This window comes from Pituophis catenifer, unplaced genomic scaffold (genome assembly GCF_029215685.1).
Source record: "Pituophis catenifer annectens isolate HBS135680 unplaced genomic scaffold, rPitCat1.0.hap2 SCAF_2, whole genome shotgun sequence".
Lineage (NCBI taxonomy): Eukaryota > Metazoa > Chordata > Lepidosauria > Squamata > Colubridae > Pituophis > Pituophis catenifer.
Window position 1 is genome coordinate 104,560,554 of NW_027256882.1, and position 15,894 is coordinate 104,576,447.

The following is a 15,894-nucleotide window of genomic DNA, read 5'->3' on the forward strand; positions in this document are numbered from 1 at the left end:
CCATCATGTGCTCCCCACTATCACATAGATATTCCCATATCTGATTTAAGCTCCCTGTGGCTTTGTGCAAACAGGAATGTGCACAATGCACTGTATTCATGTAGGACTGCAACACAGGGCACTTTCCGCCACTAAAATAGAGTACAAGAGCTTAATAGACATAGTCGTCTATCTATCTATTGTCCATTTTACAGCCTGAGAATTCTCCCTAAAGCCCCGAGGGATTTCTATGCAGAAGATATAACAGGAGGTCATGGGTTGAAGAAGAGGAAATCTTATTCTGCAAGCAGAAGTCAATTTCCACAGCTGTGGATTTTGTATATTTTTAACATATGCAGAGGAGAGAGAATGGCAGAACTATTCCTTCAACTCACTAAGGCTAATTCCAAAAGCCATGCTCTTATTCCATATCAGAGCTAGCTGGAATCCAACCGACCCTAAATTTGGCAGCCTTTGTCTACCATATGCTGTGCACTCATAGTCAGTGTACCCAGTGCTGCTGACTGTATATCTGTGGTATATACCAAAGCAAGACTGCAGAGACTTATGTCATCTGCCTCACTCAAGGCGATTGCCAATTGGCACACTGACTGCTTTTCAAAAGCTTTTTGTGATTATTTCAAATGTGCTGCTGATGAAGTGCCCTACCCAAAGTATCATTTAAAAAAGAGGGGGGAAATGGTACTGGACTGTGATACAGTCTCCCTCACAGGCGAAACAAGAATGGGCAGTGGGGTCATAGTGGTGAGGCAAGAGGAACAGTCCAGGATCACAGCAAAAGAGTCCACAAAAGACACCAGATCACTGATGCAGAATATGTTACGGCAAACTCTCTGATGCATATCAATGCACCCCACGCTGCATGGAGTGTCTGCATGGAGTGACTGGGGTCCCAGCAAAATAGTACATCCACCATTTGAGTACCAGCAAACCTAAATCTGTCTTTGGCCCGAGTCAGCCACTGGTTGGCCCCATGATATAGAGGAGGAGATGCAGACACAGGTTTATGGAAGAGTTGCAGAAGCACCTTCATATCAGGGTATAGAGAATATGCTAATGTACCCAAAGACACCTGTCTATGTCAATGGCATGACTATAATTACTATGCCTGTTTTTGGGATGTAAATACGTTTCAAAGGGAAGCCCAAACAGCTCTGGCAAGATAATTGAGCAGAAGAATTATAACTAGGAATTTAACTCAGACATCTGTAGTCATAGCTATTAGACCATGTAACTCAAAACTAACTAAATCAGCTCAGCACAGCCTTTTCTTCTTGGCTACTTAAGAGTGATCTCAAGAGTTTTATGCATTGCCCTGAAATAAGACCACTCTCCAATGTTAGCATTATGGAGTCTGCATGTGCATTGCCAGCTTGGTCTAGCACAATGTTTCTCAAACTTGGCAACTTAAAGATACAGTATGCGGACTTCAAACTCCCAGAATTTTCTAGCCAGTATGTTTAAATCCACACTTTTTAATTTTGTGAAGGTTGAGATGAACTGGTCTAATGCCTCTAAACTAATTCTCATAAGCCTCAATCTTGCAAATTAAACTGGTAAAGCCATATCATAAAATAGATTTAGCAAATAAATTAGAAGTATGTATAGTTGATAATAGTATTTACCTGTTCTATTGCACTCTTCAGCTTATTCATATGGCTCTCAAAAAGAGGGAAGTGTGAGAAAAAGAACTCATTAAATTTGCTATTTTCTTCTTCATCCTTTGAAAGTGAGAATATCACCCCAATTGCTATCTTCTTTTTCCTGACAATTCCTGGATTTGGGCTGGAGTTGTCATCTGATAAGTTAAAGCTTTCTTCCACTGACCTTTATAAGAACCAAAAATGAAGAAATGCAAATTATTTGAAATGTTTCGAACTATATCGCAGGTAGAACTTTGATACAGTAAAATAACCCCCTCACTTGTCATTTAAAAAAAAAATGATAATCTGAAATTAATACTAGATCTTAGTCTCTGAGTCTCAACCAGCATGCTTGTTTCTGCTATTAATGCCCAGAGTTCTAAATATCATAGAATTGTGGAGAACCATTTAAATCACCGATTGCAACCCTCTGCTGTGTACAGGAATCCAATTCAAGTAATCACAACAGCCCAACTTCTAAACATGTCCTGAAAACAGCTCTTGCAGGACAATTTTCCACAACATTCAGCTGGAATATGTTGTCATATTAAATCTGTTATTCCAAATAGAATCAGCACCCCTACCATAGCTGCATTCTTTGTTACATCATTTCAAGAATTTGAAATATTCCATCACATTTTTTTCATCTTCTCAAAGCTAAACATTCCCAGTTCTTTCCATTTTTCTTCACATGACTTAAACTTTCATTCTCTTTGTTATTCTTTTAAATTGTCTCCAATTTCCTCTTTTAATGCCCAGAATTGTACACAATAATGGAGGTGGAGCTGACCCAGTAATAAATATAGTAGAACAAGAATTTCCCGATATTTGGAAGCTATCTCACACTGCCAGTTCATATTCAGCTTTCTCACAGGTACCTTTGCCAGTCTTCTCCATCTTTTACCTGTGCTTTTTGTCTCTTTGCCCCTTCTTAACCCATATCTTCATGAAACTTTATGTTGCAATAGGCCTATAGTCTATCGCAACATGAATGTCCCATAAAACAGTATGCTCTAGTTTCCATTCATACTTTTCAAATAAGATAAAATGGAGTGGGGGAAGTAAACTCCATTGAATTAAAAGGAGTCATTTAGATACTGGGAAATAATATGGAGCAAAGTGACTGGAGTAATTGTGTTTCAAATGATTAGGTACATAACTCTAATGCATAAGTGAAACCCACAACATAAAATGAACATTAAGCTACGTTCTACGCTCGCACCATTATCCTAAAATATTTACTCTCTTGCAGGAGCACTGAAAGCTACACCAAGATGTTGGCTTCCAGTCAGTCACCCAATCACACCTATATACATTGTGTGGAAATTCAAACAGCATTTCTAGTCTGCTCACCATCTTGGAAAGACTCCATTCTCCAAGCTTGTCGTCTGACTGCGACGCCAGCGCCGTTGGTAACTGCTAGCACAGCTTCTGTTCAGTGAAGAACCCGGAGATGGAAAAGGAGTGATAAGCAGGCTGCTAAGAGATGCTGCAACAATTAAAAAAAAAAAAAAAAGGAAATTATGTTTAAAAAAACATTTCATTCAAATGAAACATAAGTTTATTTTGTGAATGTGAGAAGCAAAATCTGAACATATGTAACTATTATTGCTTGAAAGGCTTTCTCCTTTCTGTAGTGGTTATATGTTTCTTCTTCTTCTATAAAGTAACCCAGATGCCAGATACAGACTCCCATCCATATTATCTTTATTTTGTTTTGCATCCTGTCTATAGACTGATACACACAGGATGTACTGGAAGAAATGTTTTTTTTACAGGCTGCCTCCACCGTCAAACACTTATCTTAAAATTATCTAACCCCACAGCAATACCTTTATAATGGAATATTTCTTTCGGCTAAAACAAGATCAAGTATTTTCAAGTTGCAGCATTCAGCAAACTGTTTAGCGAGTTATTCTTAAGAACGTCTAATACATTTTATGGTTTTGCTGAACTAGCAAGGAATATTATGCTAAGCCATGGTTTGCTTACCATGAATGAAAGAAGAATTGGCTAGGTTCAGTATTGTATCAGATAAGAAAACATATTAAGCCTTAGTAATCCAACCAAAAAGATATACAATGGCAAAATAATTATACAATAAAGAAAACCCAGGCCCTTATGTTACTAATAAACGACATTACCAGATCTTGCAATTCCACTGTCTCTGTCTTCATTCAGCTCTCTGCCAGGCATGTCCATAGGGTTGCTGTGAACTATGCAGAGAAGACCAGCCATTAATCCAAGTTCATAAAACCTTCGCACCATCTCATGCTCCATTTAATTTACCAAATAATCATGCTCATTGGTGACTTCATTTAGAACTTTGAAAATAACAGCAAGGCATACCCATCACCAAGGAACACTGCAAAGCAGATCTAGTCATACACAGGTAGCTTCTATAAAGGTTCAGGCAGTATTGGCAGCCCACCTCTTCATTTCAACAGAAATGAAATATTATTGAAAAAGTGAGGTTAGCCATGGAGCAAAAGCACTTGGTACCAAGCTGTAAGCAGTGCTAAAATAAAAAGAAGAGTATGACAAGCACTATACGATGGGTGCTCTACAACGCATCAGATCTGGATTTGCACTTCTATTGCTTCTTCAATTAAGCATGACACTATCTGCATTTGCAGCCAATTCTTATTCACCAGAGGCGAAATTCTAAGCAGAAGCTAGAACTCCAATCTGCCAAATCAAAAGTTTCTTGATCAAAATTATTTCAGAAATCATAGATTTGCAGATCCACGAAAAGAAAAGAAAAAAAATCTAAATCAGCCATGGAAATAAAACTTGGATAATGGAAAGCCAAACAGGAGCAGCTTAGTTCAGGTTTAAGCAAATGGTGAAATAAAATGTTTTTTATCATTAAGATTAATTCAGTTTTGCAGAAGCTAATGAGTAATCCCTATATTGTTAGGGATTTCCAAACCCCAAATGATTTCCTCAGTTTGACGTGAATTGAAGATGATAGGGATTTCACTTTTGGAAGGAGTGGGGGAGACCTTATTGTCTCTTCTGTGACTAAAGGTCTTATTTCCAAGGCCAAACTACAGATCCACTCAGTTTTGTCAAACCAACTAGTCTATCCATACAGCACATAGCAAACCTGCAAAGAAAGAGGCGCTCCGGATCAGGCGGAGCGGACCTTGTTCAGAGAATGCCCGCCTAGGGCTGCAAAGCTGTGAGAAACCTACATGGCAAAATGTAAAATACACATGAAAGAATGAGGTTAGTAAAGCAGAACAGATTCTGTGGAGGGGAAGATGTAAGCCAACACAAACGCAGACCCACAAACACAGCAAAACCCACACCCTTTACACCTGAATACAGTGTAGGACTTCAAACTGTACTGCCTTCCCAGATTTACGTATCAGTTTTAATGCAGGAGGGTTTTTTCCCCCCATTCTGAATAAATCAGTACATGAGGTAAAAGCTTCAAATAATTACTAATTACAACACGAGCACATATATGGACGGCCCTGATTATGGACTTGTATTAGTTTGATGATACATCAAGCACCTAATAATTTTATAAATGTAGAAAAAATCTCTTTATCTACCAAAACTTATTTTCTTAAGTTTTTCTGGGCTGAAGAGATGCTTTTTGCTTTAAATGTTTATATGTACCTGTGCAGAGAATAAACCTTATTTAATAAAAATCCTCTTTGTAGAATTCTTCCCCTTCCCCCAATTGTCTCAATTCACAAATCCTCATAGTAAACCCATAAATAATCTATTTTGAAAACAGATTAAAATCTTTTAAAGGAACAACAGGTAGTCCTCGATTTACAACAGTGCATTTAGTGATCATTCAAAGTTACAATGGCACTGAAAAAAGTGACTTATAACAACATTTTTCACACTTACGGCCATTGCAGCATCCCCATTGTCATGTGATTTACATTTGGATGTTTGACAACTGGTTTCATATTTATGATGGTTGTAGTGTCCCGGATCATGTGCTCACCTTTTGTGACTTTCTGACAAGCAAAGTCAATGGGGAAGCCAGATTCACTTAACAATGGCGCTACTAATTTAACAACTGCAGTGATTCACTTAATAAATGTGGTAAAATCATAAAAAGTCATATAATAGGGCAAAACTCACTTAACTAATTTCCCACTTAGCTTAACATAAATTTTAGGCTCAATTGTGGTCGTAAGTTGAGGGCTACCTGTAATTTGTGTACTTGCGCATGCACACTTAACTTCCACATATGAAATATGACATGAGGGAGGCAAATCACTTTGACATACTGTCCCTCAGCCCAGATTGTAGCCTTCTAACAGGAGTTGTCTTATTGCCCGCTCACCATTTCCGTGGCAATGGAGCCAGAGTTGGCAGAAACAAAGACATAATGCCTAGGGCACAGTTCTACATCCCTTTGACATCTCCCCAAGGACCCTTCAAAAGATGATCCATAGTTTTGTCTTCTACCCCAAAGTCTCAGTTCAATCCAATTTTCCAGCTCTAATGAATGACAGATATTTTTTTTTTCTTAGCCTCATCCAAATCCTTGTGGAATTGATTTATTGCCAGAAAATGAAATGAAAGGAGACCTTTATCTCCCTTATGCCTCTGAGTAATTTCACGTTCACATCTTGTTTCTAACCAAAAAATGTCATAATATTTTCACCAAAGCAAATGGAAGCTAATGCTGAATGCTGTGCCTAGAATTCTGGCCCTGTGTGTGAAATTTTCTTCTCTCTTGCAAGAAAGATAAAAAAATGTTTTGAGTTGAATGAAAGAAAAGCATTCCTTGTACTTTCTCTTCTGTCAGAAGAAAATAAGAACAGTATCCTTTGATCACAGATTTAGGTGTAAATCACTAGTAGTACAGGGAGTTCTCAACGTACGACTGGTCACTTAATGACCATTCAAAGTTACAATGCATCCCCCAAAAGCTATTTACAACTCATTTCCAGAGTTCTGATGACTACACAAACCCCTGTGGTCATATGACAGTATTAAAGGCACTTGTCAACCTGCTCAATCTTTACCGTTGGTTGAAGCATTTTTGGGTTATGTGACCACAATATAGGATGTCTTGTTAGTTTCTGGAATTTTCAGAACAGCCATATAAATATATTGATTGGTGAGCTAGCTTTATATAACTATATTGATGAGAGAGAGAGAGAGAGAGAGAGGGAGGGAGGGAGGGAGGGAGGGAGGGAGGGAGGGAGGGAAGAGAGAGAGAGAGAGAGAGAGAGAGAGAGAGAGAGAGAGAGAGAGAGAGAGAGATGAGCTATTATAAAGCTTCTGCCACAAAAAAGTCATAAAGTTAAACCTGGTCACACGGGTGCTTCGACTTATGACCGTTATGAGTTACAACAGAAATTCCAGACTCCATTATAGTCATAAATAAAGGTCTACTTCCATGAATAACAGAATGATGACTATTGAACCCGGGATTTCTCTTCACTGTGTGTGGGTGTAGGCATGGATTCTAATATTCAAACAGCTGCACAGTGACAAAAATTCTTTTCTAGTTGCTTCAAAAAAAATGGTAAGCAGAATTACTAAGTGTTCCACCAGAAGAGAGATGGGTTGGAAAGGTTGGCTAACCCACATACAAAAGCACACAACAACCTTCTGAAAAACCCAAGAATTAGCAAGAATCAATGAGTCATAAGTATTCATAAATATTCTTTCTATTTGATTTAGCTTCTAGAACTGCTCTGGTTACAGATTAACTCATTTTTGTACTGCCTGACTCTGAAGCATGGACTGTAAACAAATATTGATGAGCGGATTATGTATTAATCTAGGTTTGTACGTTTTTTTTAATATGCAAAACTACAGAAAAATAATTATATTTCTTAATATACTGCATCAAGTGATGTATAAAAGTAAAATCCAGTACTTTTCTCTCTAGGTTTTAAAATACATACAAATGGGCTGTTATTAAGTTCAATGGTTAGCAAAAAGCTATTTCCTTTATTCAGGAGACTGTAATTATCCCAGTGCATATATATATAGGTAATCTTAAAACATGCTACTATTGGTTAATGTAGGTCCAGAATTACAGCGGTCTCAAAAAGGGTGCTTTATGGCCCATAAAGAACTTCTGCCTGTTGCAAAATGTTGCACCCCCCCCCATGGTCTCTTGATTATAATCTGGGTGCTTGGCAACCTATTTGCATTTATGACTGGTTGCCAAGCACCCCACGATCATGTGATCATCATTTGCTATCTTCTCTGATGGCTTCCCCAGAAAATCAATGGGGAAGCTGGCAGGAAAGAGTGAAAGCTGTTACCCCGCACAAAGATAACTTCCTCTCAGCTCTGAAGGTGGGCTGAAAGACCTGCCTGCAGAGAGGAACTGAACTCATTTGATGGGGTGCAGAAATGGAGCTGAAATCCTAAAGATTTTTCAGAATTTCAGCTCCATTTTTGCACCCTGTAAAAGGAATTCCCTTCTGTGCAGTGAAAGAGCTGAATTCCTTCAGCAGGGTGCAAAACAGAGTTGAAATTCTAAAGATTTTAGCTCCATGCCTGCACCCCACCAAAGGAGTTCCCTTCTGTGCATAAAGAGGACCTGAAATTCTTTAACAGGCAGCTCTTTTAGGCAACCCTCCGAGACAAGAGGGAGCCAAAATCCAAGCAGAAGGAAGTGTGGAATGCCTCAGGTGCTGAAAATGCTGCTTGGATTTTGGTAGGGAGGGTTTATAAGCTCCTGAGTGGAATCTCCGGGGTCTCCCCCCCCCGCCCCCGTGACATCCCATATTTCTTCCCTAGAACTTCATCCAATTAACTCATGAGATGGCTTAAAGACCACAGCCAGAAGTTCCCAAATCGCAGTTGTTGAGAGAAATAGTTTTGTGTGTTTCACTTAATGACTGCTTTGTTCAACATCCGAGATTCTGGTCCCAAATGTAGTCATAAATCAAGGATTACCTATTCATTCAACTGTTTGCACTAGCCATTCATTTTCCATTTCTTTTTGATATTACAACTTACATATCTGTTAAGTCAACGACTCTTAAACTGGGCATAGATAAATAAGCAGCATTAAGGAATAGGTTTAGGTTTAGGTTTATTTGGATTTATATACCGCCGTTCTCCCGAAGGACTCAGGGCGGTGAACAGCCAAAGATAAAACACATACAATATAAAATTTAAAAACAATTTAAAACATATTAAACAAATTTGGCCCATACTAATACAGTACCGAAGAGCTTCAATTATGCTAATTTTACATTATGTAATTATAGTTTAACACTCATTTTATAAATCTAGGTTATACTTGTAAATCCTACCACACTGACATTTTTCCATGTATACGGTGCCTAGTGCACACAAAGCTTCCTTTCCATGCCACTGCCCACAGTACCAAAACATTTGAACATAAAACTGGCTTGCAGTTACACTTTAAATCAGAATTGCAACCCTTGTCCATTGTAGTGATCTGCCATTCTCTGCTGGGGAAGTTTAAATTCAGTAAAGGACAGAGAGGAAAGACAGCAACAGTTAAAATGAGTGTGTTATGTTATAGTTTGCAGGGATCAGAAAATTATACTTCAATTATTTCAAGATGTACAGTACGTGAAAGCAATAGGGTTCCACAAGTAAAAACAAATCGTTTTGTTTTATGTTCTTGATCTTTCGCTTTCTATTCCAAGTCGGTTTCTAAAAGGTGAGTGATATTGGTCAAATAAATGGATTAAAAGGGTGTTAAGCGAATCTTTCATCCAAGGATGAAGCAATCCCAATATATAAATTCAGTATGCATTGATCTTTCAGCCGCCCTATGGGTTTTGGCACTAGAGAGCCAAATAATTCATTTCAAACAATAAGCAACTAACTACATAAACTGTGTGGGTGCTTAGTCTGAAATCATTCTGCTCAAACAGATAGTGCCTTAGGTAACAAATATAAATGATATGCCTTATAGGAAAAGGAAAGGATTTTGTCTGGATCATCACATTCTTGGCAGAGTGCTATTATTGAAGATTAATTAGACTGCTGAGGAACAGCTGTATGAGTAAGGGCAGCAAACTCCAGCCAAAAACCCCAGTAAACATAATCATGGTTAATAAAGCTCATTCTTCTTATTTCCTTTGTGTGTATATGTATGGCTTTGAGTCAGTCTTGATTTCTGGCGATTGTCTGGGCAAGTCTCTGCAATTGTATTCGCAATTTTGGACATGGCTTGCCTCGCCTTCTTTGCAGGGCTAAAGGAGAGTGACTGGCTCAAAGTCACCATCTAATGTTGTGCCTAAAGCAGGAATAAAACTCACCGTCTCTTGGCTTCTAGCCTGATGCTTTAAACCAGTATACCAAACTGGCTCTCTTCATGTTTTCTAGGAAATGCTTAAAAAATAAAGGATAACTAAACTAAAGAGTGGAAATGCAAGGCACCCGGCAGAATTTCTGCAGCTTCTCTGAACAATTATGCAACATTATTATGCAACATTATTTCATTGTTTAATGAAAAGAAGGACTTGGGGAGACATGATAGCAGTATTCCAATATCTCAGGGCTGTCACAAAGAAGAGGGAGTCAAACTATTCTCCAACGCAGCTGAGGGCAGGAGAAGAAGCAATGGGTGGAAACTAATCAAGGAGAGAAGCAACTTAGAACTAAGGAGAAATTTCCTGACAGTTAGAACAATTAATGAGTGGAACAACTTGCCTCCAGAAGTTGTGAATGCTCCAACACTGGAAGTTTTTAAGAAGATATTGGATATCCATTTGTCTGAAGTGGTGTAGGGTTTCCTGCCTAAGCAGGGGGTTGGACTAGATGACTTCCAAAGTCCCTTCCAACTCTGTTATTCTATTCTATCACAAAGGCTCCCTGAACTCTGAAGAGCAGTATTTGTAGGGGCATAGGAGGCTGCAGCATGGTATGAAGTGGGGACCTCAGAGTTCGAGTTGACGGTCTCCCAAGTCAACTTAAAAACTTTTGGGAAGAACAAGCCAGTCTTCTTGTTTGAAAACAACTGTGCTCCTGTTCATTTTCCTCCTCCTGCTGTCATGTGTCCAAAGCAGTTGATGTGAGTTATGTCATGTATATGGTATATGAAACATATTCATGGATCAATAGATCCATCATTGTCTCTGCAGGCTGTGATGACAACCAAGGTCAGCAAGGATAATTTTTTATTAGTGGCAGCTGAGTTATTACTGCAGTCCTTTCAGGAGACTGATAGTCATGATCCATGCCCTACATTCACTTGTTGGGGTTCATGCAAAGCAGCTACATAGCTTTGCCAGAAGGGTCAACTGATGAAGAATACAACTGTCACAATTTTAATTACTAGATGCTGCTTATTATGCAAACTTTGGAGGGAACTGTCCCATGTGAGCTGTTAGCATCTTTTTCTGAAGTGTTTTTCTTTATTATCCTTTCACCATCTATGGAGTACCATATTTTTCAGACTGTAAGACACACCGGTGTATAAGACACACCAAGATTTCGAAGAGGTAAGCAAGAAAAAAAAAGCTTTTGCCTTCCACGGCCCCCAGGAGCACTCTGCAGACCTCTGAAACCCTCTGCACATCCCGTTTTTTGTAAAAACGGGGCACGCAGCGGGTTTGGGAGGCCTGCAGAGTGCTCCTGGGGGCTGGGGAGGGCAAAAACGCAACGCATGGGTGGTTTGGGAGGCCAAAAATGGGTCAGTTTTTTGCAAAAACAGGGGCATTTTTGCCCTCCCCAGCCCCCAGGAGCACTTTGCAGGCCTCCCAAAGCCTCTGCACGCCCTGTTTTTCCGAAAAATGTGATGCATGGGGCAGGGCTTCAGGAGGCCAAAAATGGCTGTATTCGGTGTATAAGATGCACCAACATTTCCACCCTCTTTTAGGGGGTTGAAGTGTGTCTTATACTCCGAAAAGTACAGTAGTACACCTGCATTACAATATTTTGGGGTCAGGTGAAAACTCACTTGCCAGACACTTTTATTTATTACCAGATTTAATATTTTAAATATGTTATTTGTTATTATATTGTTGTGATTGCCCTGAAATGTAGAATGAAAGCGAATGTAAGTATTTAAGCTAAAAAAAAAACAACTGAACAAACCAACTGGAACTATGAACTATATCTCACATATCACATGATAATAAATATATAATATTTTGTGATGTGCACATGTTTAAATTTTAAATAGTATAGTTTTATCTAATTAGAATAGAATTCTAATAAGGGAAACATTTCATAGTTTATATTAGGCTAATGGTTATTCTCATCATAAAGAGATTTCAACTGACTTCATCAACTTCTTCCAAATAGTCACACCGCAGTAAACATTTTCAAGTGTCATGAGCTGTGTTTGAACTGAGAGTAATGGCTGCCTTAGCTCCACAAACCTATAGCATTTCTTTAAAAAGATATTTTAGTATGGGTCAGATTAATCTGTGTCAATTGTTAAAGGTTTTATCTTGCAAATAAGAAAATTACCTATGTTCATAAGCAGTCCATTCATAACTGTGGTATGATCTGGCTTCAAAGTATTATTATCTTGATTAATAAACTCAAGACTGTCTTGAAGCCTACAGGGAAAAAAAGAAAGAAAGAAAACAATCTTCTTTTGTGACGTTTGCCTTTAGTTATCGGTTCTGTCTTACCCCCCTTTTCCCACTGCACCCTTATGTCTTCTGAGAATGAAAGAGGAATCCTTAGAGGAAAAAAAGGAACTAGCAAGAGACAATCTATTCTCCTGAAGAAACCAAAACCACCAGTCTCTATCACTTCCTAATGATCACATGCTCTTTCTAATGTACTCACGTGTTTAAACTTCCATAAATACTGCTTCCTGTTCGAGCTGTAAAAACTTTGCTCAGCATAAGCTGTGGAGGAGAGCTGTGAAGCCAAGAGAATAAGAATGAAAAGATGTCCTCACCAAACAGCAATCCACATTCATAGGGATTGCATATGACTAGAGTCATACATAGTCTCTCTAAGGCAGTGCTTCTCAACTTCAGCCACTTTTAAGAGGTGTGGACTTCAACTCCCAGAATTCTCCAGCAGGCATACTGGCTGGGGGATTCTGGGAGTTGAAGTCCACACCTCTTAAAAGTGGCTGAGGTTGAGAAACACTGTTTTAAGGTTCTAAATTCTACTAAATTCATTACTAAATGAACATTCCAAAGCATTCCCCAAAAATAGTGGACTAAAGGGGAAAAAAACAATTTATTTAATTATATTAAAATAGAGTTTGTTTGCTTTTTCCCCATGTTAGCTAATCATCATAAACACACCTCAATTTTAGGCATGAAGCACATAAGCACATAAAAGCAATACTAAACACCAGAAACCAACAATCCTGCTCTGAATTTTAAGAAAGAAATATTCATGCGATAATACTTTTCTAAGAGCCCTGTTCCGGAAAACTCATTGTAAAGTTCAATTTTACTATATAAAATTATTGCAGGATCCAATCTGGGTCGGTCACTGGGACCATGGGATTTCCAAGCTCTTGGACTCATGCTGGAGCCCATCTTCAGGGAACTTCTCTCTATAAAATTATTTGTAATATCCCAAATATATGGGTCTACTATTGCTCTTAAATCCCATCAGAATCAACCTTAATTTCTGTAGACTCAACCCACCCTGTGATGAGTTAACAGATGGCTGCATTATTTTTTCTGTAAAAATTATATATTCCATGTTTTTCCACACTGAAGGACAACTAGGGTAATAATGGAACAGCATGCTTATTTGTGAGCTGTGGGATTCTGGCTTTAAATATATACAGATGAAAAGCACACAAAGTAACTAGCTGGGGATAAGCATATCAAAACCACATAATTAAAATTATTCTGCACGTACTCAACAACATAAAATTCTGGAAAGAAGTACTTGACTACAGCAGGGGTGATGGAGGGCTTTGACGTAATTAAGCAATGAAGGCTACAAAATGGATAGGGCCACTTGATAGGGTCTTGGGAACAGTTTTGGAAGGTTTGGGCCATTTTTAAATAATGACATGCCTACTTAGTATTTATACTCCATATTTATTTCCCACCTCATATTTCCCATAGCATCCAAGTGTGTTGTCAGTTTTCAGTAATCACAATCAATTTGGGTTTCTGGGCTAAAAAATGCCCGTGGAACATCATACACACCTGACCCTCCATCTCTGTCCCACCACTGCCACACTGTACACAGTCCAATATACACAGCTATTGAATTTACCATAAATCCCTGATAAAAACTGAAGGGCAGGAAATATGTTTCATTGGGAGGATGTATGGGAACTCCCACCCCACCTCAGTTTTGAATATGGGATACAAAATCCAACCACCACCATCCCGCTCCAAACCCCAGAAGAATTACATTTCTTCTCCCCACACTGTCATTTCTATATTATCTTCATACTACAAGAGGTAAAATACCTCCAGAAGTCTGGTTGCAAGGTGAAATAAGATTCTATATAACAAAAAATAATCTTTACCGAATCTGGTGGATTTTTAAAGTTGAACCCTTGTAGCTCATAGCCACAGAGCCAAACATCATCTCCCCAAGCATGTTGGCATCTGAAGAACATCGAGAACCCTGAAAAAAAAACCACTGCTAATAATTACGTTGTCCGGTGATCACTTTTAAGGCATTCTTCAGGTAGGGCATGGGAAATGAAGGAACATGACAACTATAAATACATTCAACAAAAGACAAGTGCATGTGTTACACACACATAAGCCCCATCCTCAGGTACCAAGATATTATGCGGGTTCATATTGGCTCTTTAGATTCATAGATCTAAATGTTGCTGTAGATGGCAGCTGTTCCTCATGCTGAAAATAATCTTCGGGCAGAATCAAAATCTTCTGCACCTGCTGCTGCTCTCCACACATTAACTGTTGTGATTTTATGGCAGGTGTGGATGCCAAGGGCTCCAACATATGTGATGCAAAATGAATGGGATCACATCTCACATGTGGCAGGGCCAAGATTTTATTCGGTGTTTGAACATGTGAACAGGGTTTGTTTTCAGGTTTTTTTTTCTTCTTTCCCTTTCCCTTGTTTTGCACTAAGCCTGCTTGAGGGCTTACGCTGCAATTTTCAGACTTAGCACTTCAATATAGTAGGAAGAGACGCTCCTAACATTTGACCAGAGGGGACTCATGATGGCACACGCAGCCCCGGAGTAACAAACTGTTCACCCCTCTCTTATGGCTTGCCTTGCAGGACATCATGTGCCTCAAAAGCCTGATCTGCTGTCAGTTTTCCTCCTCGCTTCTTATCTTGAGCAAATACTCCAGGCACATGGACTTTGATACTCTCTTGGTATTTGGCCATTCTGTCTTAAAGGATGTAATTTGATTTGATGGGAGAGGTGCATATTGGAACTAAATCCTGTGAGAAAAATAACAAACCCAGTGTAACATAATAGTCTATTGCCCCATAGATATTTCTGCCTGTGGATTTAAACCAGTAATACAGAATGCACAACTCTTTGAATAGCTTAGTTCACTATATTGTATCTGCTTTTAACATGAACACAGCAACTTCTGCACTCAAGGGCTTAGAATTTCACACACTTTCCATACCTGGTGTCAGAGCACTTAAAATTGTTAGGCAGTAATCACATATATCACACTACAGGATAATAATATATGCCTCAATTATCCCGTAGGTACTGGCATTTTGTACCATAATGGGAGAAATGCTTCTAAGTATCAAGGTACCTGACAGGAAAGAAAATTATTTTAATGGTAAACAAGATTCTAGGTTATTTTTCCATCAGGAAACAGAAATAGTTACTCTGTCAATTATAATCAAAACTGCCATTTATACCAAATTGTAAAATCAAATATAATAAGATGAATTGACAAAATGTAAAACAAAATAAGCTTGTATTTTGATATTCTATATAAATGTGTGTGAACTTTTTAATACACTATTTAAGACATCAACCATTGCTAGATTTAGGAACTTGAAGAACATAATTTTCAAGGGGGGGGGACACCAAAAAACACCCCCCAAATAATGGTTTGATAAATCCTTAGGCATCAAGCAAGAAAATTTGCTAGATTTTTCTTCTTTCTAGAAGAAAACCCGGATGATTTTACATGGATTACTATAGAAGCTATGCATCCCATGATGCACTTCATCTGTTCTAGAAATGCATTAGGAGATAATGAGTTTTGGCTGATCTCATGGATAGTTAAAATTTTCCAGTTTCCCCAATTTTAAAGTTGTGTGAAATTTTCTTTACAGGGGTGTGTGTGTGTGTGTGTGTGTGTGTGTGTGTGTGTATCTTACATGTAATTGACAATGCTGCCCACTCAGATTAGAAGCAGAATTT

The 15,894-nt window shown here is 38.6% G+C and overlaps 1 protein-coding gene across 2 annotated transcripts in view; it reads right to left on the minus strand.

Annotated features, from left to right (window-relative positions):
- Positions 1 to 15,894, minus strand: part of FNIP1 (folliculin interacting protein 1) — a 102,822-nt gene that overhangs the window by 28,925 nt on the left and 58,003 nt on the right. For both annotated transcript variants that reach the window (XM_070937315.1, XM_070937316.1), the window contains exons 4-10: positions 14,041 to 14,141; positions 12,372 to 12,446; positions 12,045 to 12,136; positions 4,753 to 4,836; positions 3,788 to 3,859; positions 2,997 to 3,132; positions 1,626 to 1,827 (exon numbers count right to left, since the gene is read on the minus strand). In XM_070937315.1, coding sequence (XP_070793416.1) covers positions 1,626 to 1,827; positions 2,997 to 3,132; positions 3,788 to 3,859; positions 4,753 to 4,836; positions 12,045 to 12,136; positions 12,372 to 12,446; positions 14,041 to 14,141 — 762 coding nt within the window. The remainder of the gene's footprint in view (positions 1 to 1,625; positions 1,828 to 2,996; positions 3,133 to 3,787; positions 3,860 to 4,752; positions 4,837 to 12,044; positions 12,137 to 12,371; positions 12,447 to 14,040; positions 14,142 to 15,894) is intronic.